This window comes from Tilletiopsis washingtonensis (assembly GCF_003144115.1).
Source record: "Tilletiopsis washingtonensis strain MCA 4186 unplaced genomic scaffold FA09scaffold_1, whole genome shotgun sequence".
Lineage (NCBI taxonomy): Eukaryota > Fungi > Basidiomycota > Exobasidiomycetes > Entylomatales > Tilletiopsis > Tilletiopsis washingtonensis.
Window position 1 is genome coordinate 284,694 of NW_020311998.1, and position 14,939 is coordinate 299,632.

The 14,939-nt window shown below is 67.4% G+C and overlaps 5 protein-coding genes across 5 annotated transcripts; 2 read left to right on the forward strand and 3 right to left on the reverse strand.

Moving 5' to 3' along the window:
• Positions 1 to 48: 48 nt before the first annotated feature.
• On the reverse strand, positions 49 to 3,286 carry FA09DRAFT_357755 (hypothetical protein). Its single transcript, XM_025744869.1, has 16 exons — positions 2,861 to 3,286; positions 1,855 to 2,795; positions 1,789 to 1,795; positions 1,539 to 1,734; positions 1,477 to 1,484; positions 1,383 to 1,425; positions 1,212 to 1,326; positions 1,084 to 1,152; positions 1,000 to 1,022; positions 921 to 942; positions 813 to 866; positions 638 to 758; positions 514 to 577; positions 425 to 460; positions 291 to 369; positions 49 to 226 (listed from the first exon to the last, which is right to left on the reverse strand). The coding sequence occupies exons 1-16, from the start codon at positions 3,259 to 3,261 to the stop codon at positions 180 to 182; spliced, it is 2,226 nt and encodes a 741-aa protein (XP_025601432.1). The 5' UTR covers positions 3,262 to 3,286; the 3' UTR covers positions 49 to 179.
• Positions 3,287 to 3,545: 259 nt separating this feature from the next.
• Positions 3,546 to 4,933, forward strand: FA09DRAFT_287356 (6-phosphogluconate dehydrogenase C-terminal domain-like protein; the record flags this gene model as incomplete). Its single annotated transcript, XM_025739917.1, has 7 exons — positions 3,546 to 3,765; positions 3,842 to 4,095; positions 4,154 to 4,295; positions 4,363 to 4,377; positions 4,430 to 4,532; positions 4,581 to 4,789; positions 4,842 to 4,933. Coding segments are annotated over 7 exons (1,035 nt in total), but the record flags the coding sequence as incomplete, so codon positions are not given.
• A 638-nt stretch (positions 4,934 to 5,571) lies between these two features.
• On the reverse strand, positions 5,572 to 8,954 carry FA09DRAFT_291857 (nitrogen permease regulator 2; the record flags this gene model as incomplete). The annotated part of the gene is made up of 7 exons (XM_025739993.1): positions 5,572 to 5,718; positions 6,427 to 6,784; positions 6,839 to 6,936; positions 6,991 to 7,124; positions 8,247 to 8,391; positions 8,448 to 8,728; positions 8,804 to 8,954. Coding segments are annotated over 7 exons (1,314 nt in total), but the record flags the coding sequence as incomplete, so codon positions are not given.
• Positions 8,955 to 9,534: 580 nt separating this feature from the next.
• Positions 9,535 to 12,493, forward strand: FA09DRAFT_327112 (hypothetical protein). Its single transcript, XM_025741276.1, has 5 exons — positions 9,535 to 11,104; positions 11,325 to 11,492; positions 11,559 to 11,712; positions 11,770 to 11,992; positions 12,051 to 12,493. The coding sequence occupies exons 1-5, from the start codon at positions 9,863 to 9,865 to the stop codon at positions 12,112 to 12,114; spliced, it is 1,851 nt and encodes a 616-aa protein (XP_025601435.1). The 5' UTR covers positions 9,535 to 9,862; the 3' UTR covers positions 12,115 to 12,493.
• Positions 12,494 to 12,567: 74 nt separating this feature from the next.
• Positions 12,568 to 13,736, reverse strand: FA09DRAFT_292909 (mRNA capping enzyme, large subunit; the record flags this gene model as incomplete). Its single annotated transcript, XM_025740032.1, has 5 exons — positions 12,568 to 12,605; positions 12,663 to 12,832; positions 12,895 to 13,271; positions 13,334 to 13,428; positions 13,487 to 13,736. 5 exons carry the CDS (start codon positions 13,734 to 13,736, stop codon positions 12,568 to 12,570), a joined length of 930 nt encoding a protein of 309 aa, XP_025601436.1.
• Positions 13,737 to 14,939: the final 1,203 nt, after the last annotated feature.

The window sequence follows — 14,939 nt, forward strand, 5'->3', positions numbered from 1 at the left end:
CATACCTCGACATCTCAATACCAGTCCCGTGCGCATACGTGGTCTGAACGCGCGGCGGGCCCCGTTGTCGCGCTGTATCTTTGCTCGCTGGGCATCCGTCTCACAGCCTTATCTGCCTGCGGCATGGTGCGCTGCGTCGCATATTAAGATTTCAGCATCTCCTGTGCAGCTCGCCGTCGTCATCCCCGTGCGGCGAGATGTCCTGCGCCATTTTCCGCCGCGTAGTCTGTGGAGTGGCAAGCGCGTCTCAGCGCCTGGGAGACTCGAGCGCACGATGAGAGCGCACTGACCTAGATGGATGTATGCGCGCTCGACCTCATCTAGACTCTCGAGCGTGTACGTCACGCACTCGCCGAGGTCGTGCGCGTCCTATGAGTTGATAGGGTCAGCGTCGCCGGCGCGGAGAGGCGTGCACTCGACTTGCCTTCAGCGGCACCGTTGCACCAAGGACGATGTCGACCTGCAGGCGGCGTCAGACGCAATTGCGGTGCTGTGCCTGCTAGGACAACATACCTCGCAGACCGTGTGGTCGCCAGCGAAGTAGACTTCAAAGGCAGACACAGACTTGACCGCGCGGCTGTGAGCGCGGGTTGGTCAGCTCCAGCTGTGCCTCGTTCGGTGCCGCACCGTGACTCACAAGCGCGTGACCAGGTACAAGCACTGCGCCACTGCGTCCGGCCCAGCGGCGGCGCCAGTCAACCGACTGACAGTCTCGAGCAGCGTCTCGCCCCATTCCGTGAGGATGTAGATGCTTAGGACTGCAGTGCGTGCTCAGCGCCGAGGCGATGCATCTGAGGCGCGCGTGTACTCACGCGCTCCGCCGATCGGGTCAAGGGCCGGCCAGCCAAGCTTGCTGCCGACGAAGGCTGCAAGCACGGACTCGTCAGCAGTGAGTCAGCCAGCGGAGGCTGTCGACGCACGGAAGATGAGCGATGCAATGTTCTGACGGCGCAGGCCGGGTCAGCACGATCGCAGTGCAGCTCTAATGTGCTCGCTCACGAAGACGACGTCGTTCTCTGCGTCTGTGATCAAGGCGCCTCGTCAGCAGCAGAGCTGTGTGTCAAAGCAGCAGCAGCGACGCACCTTGCGCGACGGCGCGCACGCCAGAGCTCTTGCTAGTCCGGTAGATGAGCCACATGCACGCCTTGATGCCTAGACCCACGGCAACACATGAGCAGCAAGCGTCGCCCGTGGCCAAGCAGATTTCTCACCGATGGTTAGAAGCATGAACGCGATCCCGACGAGCGGCAGGCTGTCGCCTGCGCCCGGCTCGGGCTTGCCTGTCCGGATCACGCCAATGAGACGCTGGACCGACTCGAGCAGAACCTGTTTGCCAGTGCTCAGCACAGCACAACCTCCATCGCTGCGCGAATGCCACTCACTTGAGCAAAGGACGCGATCATGAGGACGGAGAAGATGACGACACTGCGGCAGAGTGAGATCGTGCTTCGGTAGAGCAGCTCATCTTGTGCTTACCCGAGCGGCTGTGTTCCAAGTGTCAGCGAGTGCTCGACGGCGGGCAGACTCCTCACGCTCACCTCGAGGCGTTTCCGGCCAGTCGGATACGCATACCACGTGCGCCATGTGACGTGCGAGATGGCCACCGACGTCCCGAAGATGATAAGCGTGGAGAGCAGGTCGAGCGCCGAGTCGACAAGGCTGGCCAGTAGCGAGACGGAGTTGGACGACAGCACGGCGAAGCCCTTGCCGCCGAGCAGGAGCACGTTGACCGCACTGGACTAAAGGTCAGCAGAGATCGCACCCCACAGCATTGCAGGGGGGACCGACAGGTTGACTGGAAGAAGAACGCTCTGATCAGCAGACTGGCGGACAACTGAGGCGCCTGCGACTCACTGTTGATGGCAAAGCTCGCCTTCTTCTCCTCTTCATCGTCGCGCTCCGCCTTGCCCGGCACGTGCGCCAGCAGCTTGCGCCGCTCGCGCTCGCGCAGGCCCCCTGGCACCGACGCCAGCTTGGCTGATGTGTTGGATCCTGCCTCCGATGGCGCCTTGCCGGGCCCCGAGGAGGTGCTGCGCTCGATGCGCAGATCGGGGCCGCCAGGAATGTGCACAATGCGCTCGCGGTCGCGCGCCTTGCGCTCGGCACGCTGCACCGCGAGCTTGCGGTCCAGGCTACCGTCCACTTCGCTCTCGTCGTCCTCCGTCTCCGAGTCTGCATCGCCGCCGCCGCTCGAGCCGTTCCCGTCCTTGCGAGATCCGTTGAGCGCGGCGATGCGCTTCTGCTTGGGAACGTGCTCCAGTGCCGCCGGCCGCACGCCCTTGGGCGTGCGAGAACGCACGACGCCTGCCTTGTCCGGCTTGCCTGAGTGCTCAGGCAGCCCTTCACCCGGGGGCACCTCGACGCCAGCCTCAATGGTGTGCAGTCCCTGCGGGCCGGAGAAGCTCGTCGCCAGGGCGGAAGGAGTCGCGCCGTAGCCTCGCGCAGAGCGAGAGGAGCGCCGCGGCGACGAGACCATGCCCGAATCAGACGAGAGCAGGTTTGACTCTTCGTCATGCACGCCGCCGCGCTTCTTCGCCGCGTCCTTGCCGAACCACAGGCCCGAGAAGAGGCCGCTGGCCGTGCGTGAGACGAGGCTGCCGCGCCGGCGCCCGGCAGAGAAGTCTTCGCCCTCTGCGTCGCTCTCCTCGTCGGACGTGTAGCCGCTGACGCCGCGCTCGAGCTCAGCGGCGCCGTCAATGTTGCCGAAGCGCTTCAGCACCTCTGCCGGGAAGCGGCTGTCGACGATCTGGTCGACCTCGCGCCACATGTCGAGGATGCCGTTCATACGCTCGTAGCTTCGAGCGTGCGTGGTCAGATGCTGCAGCGGCGCAGATGTCGGGGCCTGTGCGACGCCACTCACTACTCGCGCACTCCGCGCCGCTGCTTGGCATTGCGGCTGAGCTCGCGGATCTCGTCGTCCGTCTTGCGCGCGCTCTCGTGCCACTGCGAGCGGTCGTCGACGAGGCCGGCGAGCACGCTGAGGTCGCGCAGCGAGTCGGCGCGCTCGGGAAAGAAGTGGCGGCCCAGGCGTGCGATGGAGGGCGACGAGTGCATGCCGAAGTGCGAGTGCGACTGGCGCAGCGGCGCACTGCGCATGTTGGCGGCGGCGCTGTGGGCCCGCTCGCGGCTCGAGCTCGGTCGGTCGAGCGAGGAGGAGCGCACGGCGCTGGCGGCGCTGCCGAAGCGTGCGCCGGCGCTGCGGGCCGGCGGCGACGAGTCGCGGCTGACGGTGCCGCGGCGGTCGCCGGTGCGTGCAACCATGGCGGCGAGGCGGCGTGCGAGGGAGGTGGAGGGGGGAAGGAGAGCTACAGGGGCTGAGCTGGACGCGGCGAGAAGGCAGATGCTGATATGGCCGGCCAAGCGCGCACGGCCCGCGTTCCCACGCTCCACCCCACCGCCAGGTCACCGACCGGGCCGAGCACGCGCCCTTGCCGATGCCGACCCCGCCGCGGCGCGCGGCCACCGCACGCTCGCTGCGGCTGGACGTCTCTCCACCATCCTCTCCCGCGCCCGCTCTCCTCATGACCGAGCAGCCACAGCAGCAGCAGCCCTCAGTGCTGATCATCGGCCTTGGTGCGCTCGGTGTGCTCTACGGCGCGCTTCTCTCGCGCGGCGGCGTGCGCGTGGTGGCCTACGCCCGCTCCACCGCCGCGCAGCTCGAGGGCGAGGGCATCGAGCTGCGCAGTGCCAAGTTCGGCACCTTTACCTGGCGCCCGGCACGCGTCGTGCGCAGCGATGCCGAGGCGCGCGCGGAGGCGTACGACTGTGAGACTGCCTGCGCTTGCTGGAGCATGGCGCGCGCAGCATGTGCGGCAGGCGCGCTCTGACGCGTGCCGCCCAGACATTCTCACGACCTTCAAGCTCGTGCCCGAGCTGCGCACCATCTCGTCGCTCATCAAGCCCGTCGTCAAGCCTGGCTCGGCACCGGCGCTCGTGCTCGTGCAGAACGGCATCCACGTCGAGCGCGAGCCGCATGCGTCGCTGTGCGAGGGCGACGAGCCGGTGTGCTCGGCGCTCATCAGCTGCTGTGCCTGGCTCGGCGCCACGCTCGTCGATGGCGGGCGCGCCGTGGACCATGGAGGCTTGGAGCGTCTGGTGGGTGCAGCTGAAGCGATCTCGGCTGTGTCCGGCCAGCAGCTGAGCGTGGCTCCAGATGATCGGCCTGTATCCCTCGGCCGAGCCTGGCGAGGACTCGCCGCGGACACGCGCGTGGAGGAAATTTGTCGAGCTGTATGCTGCGGGCGGAGGCGGCGCTGAGCGGGTGGAGAACGTGCAGGCGGTGCGCTGGCAAAAGGGTATGTACGGTGCCGCATCGGTGCTGCTCTTGCGCTGACCTCGTGTTGTCGTGGGCTCTGCTCGCAGTGCTGTGGAATGCATGTGAGTCTTGCGCCCGCAGCCTTCTTCAGGCCATGCAACTAATGCAACACAGGCTGGGGCGGCCTCTGCCTGCTCTCTCGCCAGCCTGTCTCCGCACTCCTGCAGCCCGACGCCATCCGCTACTCTGCGCCCGTCGTGCGGGGCCTGATGCAAGAGTGCGTCGCCCCCGCTCCGCTCTCAGATCTCCGGCTGACGTCTTGCAGGTGCATGTCCGTTGCGCGAGCTGAAGGGCTGGGCGCCGATGTGCTGCCCGAGACGAGCGTGGAGGAGGCGTTTGGTCTCACATTCGAGGAGCGGCCAATGAACCCCGAGCGCAAGGGCAATCTCAAGGACACATTCAAGCCGAGCATCCTGATGGATCTGGAGGCCCAGCGGCCCATGGAGCTCAGCGGCATCGTGGGCAATGTGGTGTGTGAGTCGTCTCGCCTCCCGCATCCTTCCTTAACTGAAGTCGGTCTCGCCAGCATTGGCGCGCAGACACAATCTCTCTACGCCGCGCCTCGACCTGCTCCTCGCAGCCATCCGGCCCGCCCAGGTCGCGGCCGTCCGTGCGGCGCGCGACATCGACAGCCAGGACGAGGTGCCAACGAGCGGAGGCCTGCCCGAGGGTGCAGACGCCATCGTGCTGTGACGGCGCAAACGAAGAGAGAGCAAATGCAGCCAGCATGGGTATCATTGGTGGTCTCGCGGCGCAGCAGTGCGCGTGAGAGAAGCAAGAGCGGCAGCGAGGGAGCTCGGAGGCAGCCCCGTCGCGCGGCCGCTCGCAGCAAAGCGTATGCGCAGCAATCTTCACTGCAGAATGATCCTGATCAGGCCGTAGTCGCCCGCCGCCGTCGCCTCGGCCAGTACGGCGCTGGGCCAATTCGTTGCCGCCGTCGACGCATGGCCCATCGACGTTCCGTCTTCGTCGTCGTCGCGCCCTCCGCGCGCATTCTGCTCCTGGCTGCCATGTCGCCGCAGCGCATTGGGCGGCCGAGCGAAGCCAGAGGCGCTCGCCAGCGTCGAGTTGCCGACGCTGCGGCGGCCCAGCGTGCCTCCAGCTTGTGCGCCAGGGTACGCGATGGCACTGGCGCCCGTGAAGCCCGAGGCGTTGGCCATCTCTTCCTCTCCCCAGTCGGCATGTGCGCCTTGCTGCGGCAGCGTCCATGTCGAGTCGCCGGGCGCCATCGAGCTGCGCTCGCGGGCCGTGCTGCCGCCCGTGCCCGCCGCGCCGGACGGACGGCCTAGAATGAGCAGCAGCTGGTGCAGCTCGCTCCACGAGATGCCGAAGCGCACACACAGCTCGTCCTCGGGACGCGTGCCGTCGCAGAGCGAGCCGAGCTCGGGCGGCACGTAGGGCTGCTGCGTCGTCTCGCCCATCGTGCTCTTGCCGGTGCCGGCATGACTGCCATCGGCGAGGCGCGAGAAGGCGCTGTCGCCCGCGCGTGCATTGCTGTGCGAAGGGATGCCGCCGCTCAGCGTGCGTGTCCACGCATGCATGCTCGAGTTGCTCTTCCACTCTCGCAGCACGCGCTGCGCGCCCGGCGTCGGCGGCGCTGCCTCGTCGGGCGGGCGGGACAGATCGAGCGCCACGCTGGCGACGTCGACCACCGTCGCGGTCGCATGGCGATGCATCGCGGCGCGGACATTCCTTGCCGAACCGGGTGCGCGCTTTGAGGGCGACGTGCCGGACATAGAGGCATCGAGCGTCAGGAGCGAGCCGTTCTCCGAGGCCTCTCTGCGGCCCCGGCGACGTGGCCGAATCGCAGTCTGCGTCGCGCTTTGAGGCGTTGCACCGGACGCTTCCTGCGTGCCGGCAGTGGCCTTTGCGGAGCCCCCGTCGCCCTCGCCAGCCGGCACGAGTGGGCGTGCCGTATCGCCTGAGCGGTTGAGTGCTGGCCGCTCCCGACTACTGCCGCTTCCCTGCCCCTCCTCCTGCGCCGCTTGCATCCTCGCGCGGCCCAGCGGACTCGGACTTGCATGCTTGCGTCCGGCCTCGAGTCCCGGGATCATCGAGAAGGTGGAGAAGCCCTGCGGTCCCTCGGTGCCGCCGCGCGCCTCTCTGCGCACCGGCGAGCGTGCCGTGCTGCGCTCCTCGGTCAGCGGCGCCGCCAGCAGGATGGGATAGCGATGCACGCGGCGCAGGAAGCCCTTTATGACGCCAAACGTGACGAAGCGGCGCACATCGATGCCCAGCTCGTCGACATCGTGCGAGTCGATCCAGTCGTGCAGCGTGATGCCTGGCCGCAGCGCGCTGTAGAGCTGCAGCAGCTTGGGCCACGAGGGCACGGCACTGCCGGCGCGCGAGACGTACGCGCCACATTCGCGCTGAATCGACTCGTCCTCGGCCATGATGGCAATCGCCGGACGCAGGCTGTACATGTTCGAGAAGGCGAAGATGTCGAGCGTGATGATGCAGCTGTAGAAGCTGTGGTGCGGAGAAGTCAGCCGTGCGCACGGCAACGTGCTGGAGGTGGCTCACAGCAGATGCTCCATGCATTGCCGCGTCAGCTCGAGGTCGGCGTCCGCCAGCTGCGCGATGCGCTTGACGTGATTGACGCCGTCGATGAACGGGAAGATCTGCGCCGGACATGTCAGCCTTTGCTGATACCGAACAGCGCGCAGCACGCCCACCTTTGCCATCGTCAAGTCCCAATTGCCCTCATTCTTGCCCTTGAGATCGAGCAGCGCGACGGGCACATCCCAATCCTTGACCGGCGGCGGGTTGGCATACGTCGGAAAGAGCTTGAGGTTGATGGCGTCGCGCACTGTGCGGCCCAGACCGTGCGGTGGCTCGCGCTTGCCTGGCGCGAGCATCAGCGCCGGTGCAAGGGCACCGACGGACGTCGAGAGCGGCATGGCCGAGGCGACACTGCTGGACGCAGTCATGTTGCTCGCCGCAGCAGCAGGGACACTGCCGCCGACATTTGAAGCAGTAGCAGCGCCGATGGTGCGCAGCGACAGAATGCCGTCCTTGAGCGCCTCTCGCCCAGCCGAGTGCCGCTCCCGCGAGCCTCGTCTATCGGCAGCGCCCGTCTCGGGCAAGCCGCTGCTGGGCGGCAGGGGCGTGCCTGGCACAATGTCGCTGGAAGTGGCAGCACGCAGCATCGGCGCTGTCTCGCCGGCGGGCGTCGTTGCTCCCGACGAGGCTGCGTCTCTGTTGTCGTTGACAGAGGCAGACATCGTCGAGACGGTCGTGCCGCTGAAGCCGAGCGCCGCCAGCGTTTTTGAGCGGCCGAGCGAGGGACGCATGCCCTGGTCGCCAGACGAGGAGCGCGAGGGAGTGCGTGCCTTCGCCTCATCACGGCTGCCTCCTTCGTCGTCGGAAGACTGAGCCGAGGGAGCGAGCGAGGACCGCCGCATGCTCAGCGTCGACAGCGGCGACATGAGATCCACGGTGTTGGCGCGAGCGACGCGCGGACGAGGAGAGGTCGAAGCACTGCCTGTGCCGCTGCCGCCCAGCGCCGTCAGCGCCAGATCGGCAACGCGCAGCTTGGTGAGCGGAGTGGCGGGCCCGCCTCCGCTCATCACTGCCTCGGCCTCCGCAAGCTGCGAATTAAGCAGCACCGGATCGCCGAGGTGCAATGGCGGCACAGCGGCCAGGCGCGCTGCCTGCACCGCAGCGGAAAGCTCTTGCACCGAAGCGTCTGACACGCCTATAGACGACATCGGCGTCATGGCCACACCGTCGGCGCCGTCCTTGCCTGGCACGCCTGCGCTGCCACCGCCGGAAGAACGCCGTCTCGTCATCGCCAGCCCGCCGGCCGGCAGTCCAGCGAAGGGGGAAGAGGGCATGCTCGACTGTCCTCCCGTTGCGGCTCTGCCATTGCGCGTGACTACACCGCCGCGCATGCTGCGGCCCGCTCCGCCAGCGCCGCCGGTGTTAGCACCTGGCTTATCGAGATAGCGCGTGTGCGGCGCATCGGGCAGCGCAATGAACGTCTCGCAGTAGGAGTTGAGGTCCTCGTACAGCTGCTCGATGAGCCCATACATGCGCGGCTGCGAGCGAGGCGAAGAGAGAAACGATTTGGAGTCCTGGCAGCGAATGGTGAGCAGGCCGCCTTGGACGCCTTCTCCGCACCTCGACTCACTTCGAGATACCGCAGCGTGCGAGCACACTTTCTGACGACGGGCTCGTACGCACGCACGTCAGACTTGGCATCAAAGACAAAGGCGAGGTTGAAGATGAATGTGTTGCGTGCATACTTGTCCTCGTCGTGCATGAGCACGGGATAGGCGAGCACCTTGAACGCCTGTGCGCCGTATGCGCCGGGATGCGTGGGCGTGCCGGGCTCGAGGGCTGCGGCACTGGCGAGGCAGGTGACGAGATGCCCGCAGAGCGGCTCCTTGGGGATCAGATAGTCCTTCAGCGCTGCCCAGTCGAACAGCGGCGGCGGCGCAGGTGCAGCGGCCGAGGGCGCAGCAGCTCGCCGCGGCGATGCGGGACGCGACGAAGAGAGCCGAGGCGGCACGAGCGGCGGCTGGGCCTGCGCCTGTGGCACAACGGCGCCATCAGGCACCTGGTACACGACCTTGGGGCCCTCGGTCGGGTGGAACACGGCCCAGAAGACGGCAACGAGGCGCGGCAGGAACTGCTCGTCGAGCAGCGGCGCGGCGATCGACTCGGTGCTGAGCAGCGAGCTCAGCGAGGCATCATCGTCGTCGTCGTCAGCGCTGGAATACTGCGGTACCGGCAGCGCGTCGTCGCTCTCGTCGGCCGCACTGCTGCTCTCCTCGCCAGGATGCCGCTGCGGAGCCCGTCGTTGGCGCGCTGGCGACTCGGGGCCGCGCGAGGCCGGGGCCGAGGGACGGCGCGCCGACATGGCTGCGGGAGCGGCGGCAGCGGCGCACGCACAGCCGGGCGGCGCGGAGGGACGGGCTGGTGTGAAGAGGGCGGCGCAGGAGGGGATGAGTGTGGAGCAACAGCAAGGCGAGAGGACTCGGAGCCTCAAGCCTGGCCCGAGCGGCGCGCTCACAGCCGCGCGGACGGCCGCCGTCCTGTTCCCACGACTGTCAGTCACGTGCGCACGCCCTTGCGCGATCTCGGCATCAGGCGACCGGGCGCTGCTGCCGTGCCGTGCTGTGCTGCCCTGCCGGAGCCGCGCGCGCGCCGTCACCACACAGCGCGGCTGCTGCTGCTGACTGCCGCACGCGCGGGGAAGCGGCGCTCCCTCGCCGTCGCTCACCACCTCCACCACCCCTCTTCGGCCGCTCGCGGCACACGCCCGGCTCGCACCTCTTCCTCCGAGCCTGCCCGCCGTCGCAGACATCAGCGAGACGGCAGCGCGGCTGCGTCGTTGCGCATCACTCCCTTCCGCGCCCACCCCTGACAGGCGCGCACAGCGGGCCGCACACCGGCGCCTTATCGCACCCTCTGGCTGCCGCACGTCCGTCTGCCATCCGCGCTCGCGCCTCATACGTGCTCGATCTCTTGCTGGCGCACGCCTGATCACTCGTCCGACGATCCTCTGCGCATCGCGGGTGTCTCTCTTGGTCCTGCTGCACAATGGCGCCCGCTCTCGGACCCCCGTCAGGCGGCGAGGGCAGCAGCAGCAGCGCAAGCACACTGGATGTCCCATCTGCATCGCACGTTGCCGGCGGAAGCGACAGCGTCGCCGCACCTAGCAGCAGTGCGGCACACTTCGATGGGCCCAAGCAGTGCACGCACTGCGGCGCCGCTCTCGAGGTCGAGCTAGACGAGCCCATGAGCTCCGAGAGCGGCGCCGCGCACCATGGCGATGCCAGCGGTGCCGCCGCTCCGCTCGCAGCGCCTGCTGTGCCGCCGGAGCAGCCGAGTCCGAGCGCTCGCGTCTTTGCGCCGCCCCCTCGCTCGCCAGACCCAGCTGTCGCACATGCGCCGCTTGCCGCACAGCTCTGCATCGACTGCCGCGCCAGACGAGACCTGAACCGTCTGTTCGCACCACACGTTCCCGAGGCCGCGCGTCAACTGGCGGACTTCATGGAGACGGACGCGCCTGAGCGAGAGGCCCTGGTCTCTCCACCATGGGCGCGCTGGACCTCTGCGCCGCTCAATGCGCCGGCCAGCCGCAGTCGGCATGTTTCGCCCTCACGTGCTTTCGACGCGGCCACAGCATCGATAAGCGCAGCAGCCGACGAACAACATCTGGACGTCGTAGCGCGACACTCCTCGCCCGCCGCAGCGCCTCTACTCTCGCAGCGCAGCCTGAGCTCGCAGAGCCGGGGCTCGTCAAGCGGAGGCATGGCCAGCGGCAGCAGCAGTCATGCTGCAGCAGCAGCACCTAGCATCGTGCCGACCGCGACAAGGTGGCCCTCATCGCGAGCTCGTGGCGCATCCTTTTCGCGCTCGAGCGCTCCGCATACACCCGCTGCGGCACCGGCACGTGGTGAGGCACTGGCAGTGAACCTGCCGCGCAGCGCACGGACGTCTAGCAGCAGCAGTAGCAGCAGTGTCACCGGCGAGCACGGCAGAGAGCGTCGTCCGGCAAACGAGACCAGCGCTCAGCCAGCTGCCTCGACATCCGCCTTCGGTCCGCATTTGCTTTCACGGCCACGTCTGTCCTCCGTCTCCGCGGCCGAAGCAGCAGCACCGCTCCACCTGCCGCTTTATGCGGCGCTGCAGCAACGGCGTGCGGCGCCGGATCCGCGCGCCGATATCAGTCTGCTGCGCTACCGCACGCAGGGCAAGGGATGCCTGGTGCCTGGTGCGACGTTCACGGGCACGCAGAAGAGCGGAAGGAGCAGCTATGAGGTGGGCGTGCAGATTGTGGTGAGTCAGCGGTGTCCACAAGGATGGAGAGGGATGGGCAGGGATTTGGGCCGGCGCGCCAAGCGCTTGAGACTCAGCTGCGAGTCCGTGGGCTCGAAATCCTTGCGACGTGCGAAGCGCGCTCGCGCGGTCGCACCGATGATCCGCGGCCTGCTGCTCCGTCACGTTGTGCTGGTGCCACTGGCCCACGACGCTGACTCTGCCATGCGCCTGACTCCAGAATGTCGACCTGGCCTCTTCGCACCTCTGCGGCTACCTCAACATCCGCGGCCTCACCGAGGACTGGCCGGAGCTGACGACGTTCTTCGACGCTGAAATCATCGGCGACCGCTACTCGTTCGTGACGAACAAGTGGGGCGCCAAGGAGTCGAGTGACATGACGCACTGGGTGTGTATGCCCGCTGCCTGCGCAGCAAGGGTGCGTGCAGAGCTGATTCCCGACGCTGCTCTGTAGAAACGCTTCTCGCCCTTCGGCCCGCTGCGGCGGCAGCTGGGCAAGGACGGACGCTTCAACCACCTCAACCAGCCCTTCATCTTCATGCGCTGGAAGGAGCGCTTCCTTGTGCCTGACCACCGCGTGCGCGACATCAACGGCGCATCCTTTGCTGGTGCGTGCCAGCGCAGTAAGGTGTGCTGCGCGGAGCTGACCTGCGGCTGCTCTACAGGCTTCTACTACGTCTGCGTCGAGCTGGGCGACGAGACGGCGGCCGATGCGCGGACCACGCGGAGCGGCAGCGTCGGGGACATGAGCTCGGAACCAGACAGTCCTATCGCGCACAGCCGGACAGAGACGGCAGACGAGGACTACGAGATGGAGCAGGCGCCCGAGACGGTGCCGCTCAAGGGCGGGCGCATGGTCGGCTACTACTTCCACGAGAACAGCGAGCCGTGAGTTGCCTCGCTCCGCGTAAGACGCATCCGCGCTGATGAGCCTCGCCGCACGCAGCTACCAGCAACTCACGCTGCAGCACCAGCCCGAGTCGACGTCCTCGACGTTTGAGCTGCACTAGCTGCTCTCTGCTGCCCTCTCTATTGCTGCGCGCCTCGCTCACGTCATGTCTTCACGATATCCACACGCGACATACCTCTCCCCAGTGCCTGCCCGGCACCCCGTCTCTCACGCTTCCGCACGTCTTCCCCCGAGTCTCCATCCATCTGTGCTACCACCCCGTGCCAGCTCTCGGCCCACGTCCCGCACCTCATTTGCACGTCTCCGCTTCGACTGCCGCCTCGCACAGGCGCTCTTGGTGTGCAGACGCGGTGGGGTGTGGCAGAAAGGCTGATAATACAGATGCCACCGCAGACGGCGGCGCGACACGTGCGGCAGGGCGATGCGTGTGTGGGTGCACAGAAGGAGCAGGCCGGTGCACGGCGGGACAGATAAAAGAGAGGGTGGGGTGGTGCTGGCACGGTAACGAAGCGAGCGGCGAGGAGTGGCCCTCGACGCTCGCGCAGAGGGGGCCTCAGGGGAGCTTCTCGAATGCAAAGGCAAGGTAGAGACCTGAGGAGCGGCAACGTCAGTCGTCGTCGAAGCAACAGCACACTCGTCGTGACTCACTCGCAGCTTCCCAGAGGCCCGGCGGCATGGGCAGATCGGAGTGCTGCGGACTCGGCACGCCCATCTGCCGCAGCAGGCGCGCCGCCTCGCCGCCCGCGGCGCTCTCGTCGAGCCAGACCTGCTCGAAGGTCTTGCGGTAGATCAGACGCAAGCCGACTTGCGCTGCCAGACTATTCGCAGGGTGGCAGTGTTAGCGCTATGGGCAGCACGCATCGCTGCGCCGTACACTCACGACTCGAACTCTTCAAAGTCGACGACATACTCGTCGCACTCGTCGATGGCGTCCTTGAGCCAGAAGGTGTAGCGATGTCCGAAGGGCGGGCACAGCTGCTTCTTCTCGGACTGCGCCGGGTCGAAGCGGACCTGGTAGAAGTCGTTGCCGAACGCCAGCTGCTCGCCGGGCAGGCTGGCGAGGTCGCGGCGCAGGCGATCGGCGTCGGGGATCGTGCCGAGGAAGACGCCGCCGGGCCGCAGGTAGCGCGAGACGTTCTCGAGCATGAGACGTGCCTTGGAGACGTTCTCCCAGGCGTAGTGCATGCAGAACTGCAGCGTCACGTTGTCGAAGCCCGGCGCCAGGAGCTCATGCGGGATATGTTCATCGACGGAGGTCTGCGAAGTGGGATGGAGTCAGGACGGCTGCTGCAGTCCGTCGTCTACGCTCGATCACTTACACCGAAGGCATCGAAGGCGAAGAAGGACGCCGCGAACGGCTGCCGCTTCTCGCTGTAGCGAGCACGCGCCTGCTCGATTGACTGATCCGCAATGTCTGTGCGTGCGAGTCAGCACCCAGCTCGTGACTGCATCTCCGCGTAGCAGCCACTCACCGACGAGCACAAGCTCCCGCACATTCGCCGCGGCCCACTTGCGCAGGTCGCCGCCTTTGCCGGCGCCCAAATCAAGGACACGTCCGCCTCTGCGGCCAAACTGCGAGATGATGGCGCTCTTGACCCAGTTGTTGAACTTGCGCAGCGGCAGAATCGGGCTCTCGTTGCGCGCTTCGAGGCCAGCGTCGGGCCGCGAGTTGTAGTGCGACGCCACTGCGGCAGCCGCAGCAGCAGCCGCAGCTGTGGCCATTGGATTCGGCGGCAGGCTGGCCTTGCCACGCAGCACCTTCTCCGGCCCAGCGCGGACTGCTGCAGGTGCGGCCGAGCCCGGCGGTGCGGTGGAAGGGCCCTCGATGCCGAAGCGCGCAAACATCTCCTGCCAGCCGTCGCCGCGCCCTGGATTGGCGCTCTTCCACGCAGCACGCAGCGGGTTGGTGCCAAGCGTGGCAAAGCGGGCAAGCTCGTCGCGCGACAGCGGCACGCGCACGATGCCCGGCGCAGTCACGCGCTTGGCGGCGTAGCGCGTGCGGACGGGAGGCGGCGGCGCCACGGGCTCCGGCGTGGCTTCCCGCGGAGGTGGCGGAGACGGAGGCATAGGCCGCTTGGGCGCAGAGGCACTACTGGAAGGCGCACGAGACGAGGTCGCCGGCGGGGTCGGCGAGAAGCCATTGGAGCGAGCAGCTTGTGGCGAAGGCACGCGGCGCTGTGTCGGAGACAGGCCGCGCTGCTGCTCGTGCGCTTTGGCGCCGCCGACAGAAGCCGCACCGCCATTCGTTTTGCCATGCGACGCAACTTCGCCAGTACGCAAGTCCACATCCATCGTAGCCTGCTGCTGCGCTGCGGGCGGAGCGTCTGCATTTGGCCTGGCCTTCTTGCGCGCCGCCTTCTGGCCTTCTTGCGCCGGCGTAGTCGCTGGCGATGTCATCTCGTCGAGACTCGCGACATTCCGCTTGCGGATCAGGCCGTCGCTGCCCGAGGCAGGTAGAGCGGGTCTCGGCTGCACCTCTGCTTCTGCAGCCTCTCGCAGCGCTGGGTCAGAGTGTCGATGAGGGAGCTGCGGGTCCAGCACAGCGGCGACCGCATTGCCTCTCCTCTCAATCTCCTCTCTCCTGGCCCTGCTCTGCTCCCTCTCCCTGGCCATCTCCATCTGCTGCTGCTGCTGCTGCTGCTGCGCCTGCTCGCGCGCCTGCTGCTGTTGTTGTTGCAGTCGCCAGCGTGCCTCTTCCTCCTTCTGCCGCGCCTCCGCCTGCAGCTGCTGCACTTTGGCCGCCTCCGCTTGCCTCGCATGCTCCGCTGCGGCGCCGCGCTCCCACTCCATGCGCTGCGCGCGCTCCACGCGCTCCTGCTCGGCCTCGCGCTCGCGCGCAACGAGCTCGCGCTGGCGCTGCAGCTCCATCTCCTGCTGCTGTTGCTGTTGTTGATGCCGCTGCTGCTGCAACTGGAGGTGCTGCTG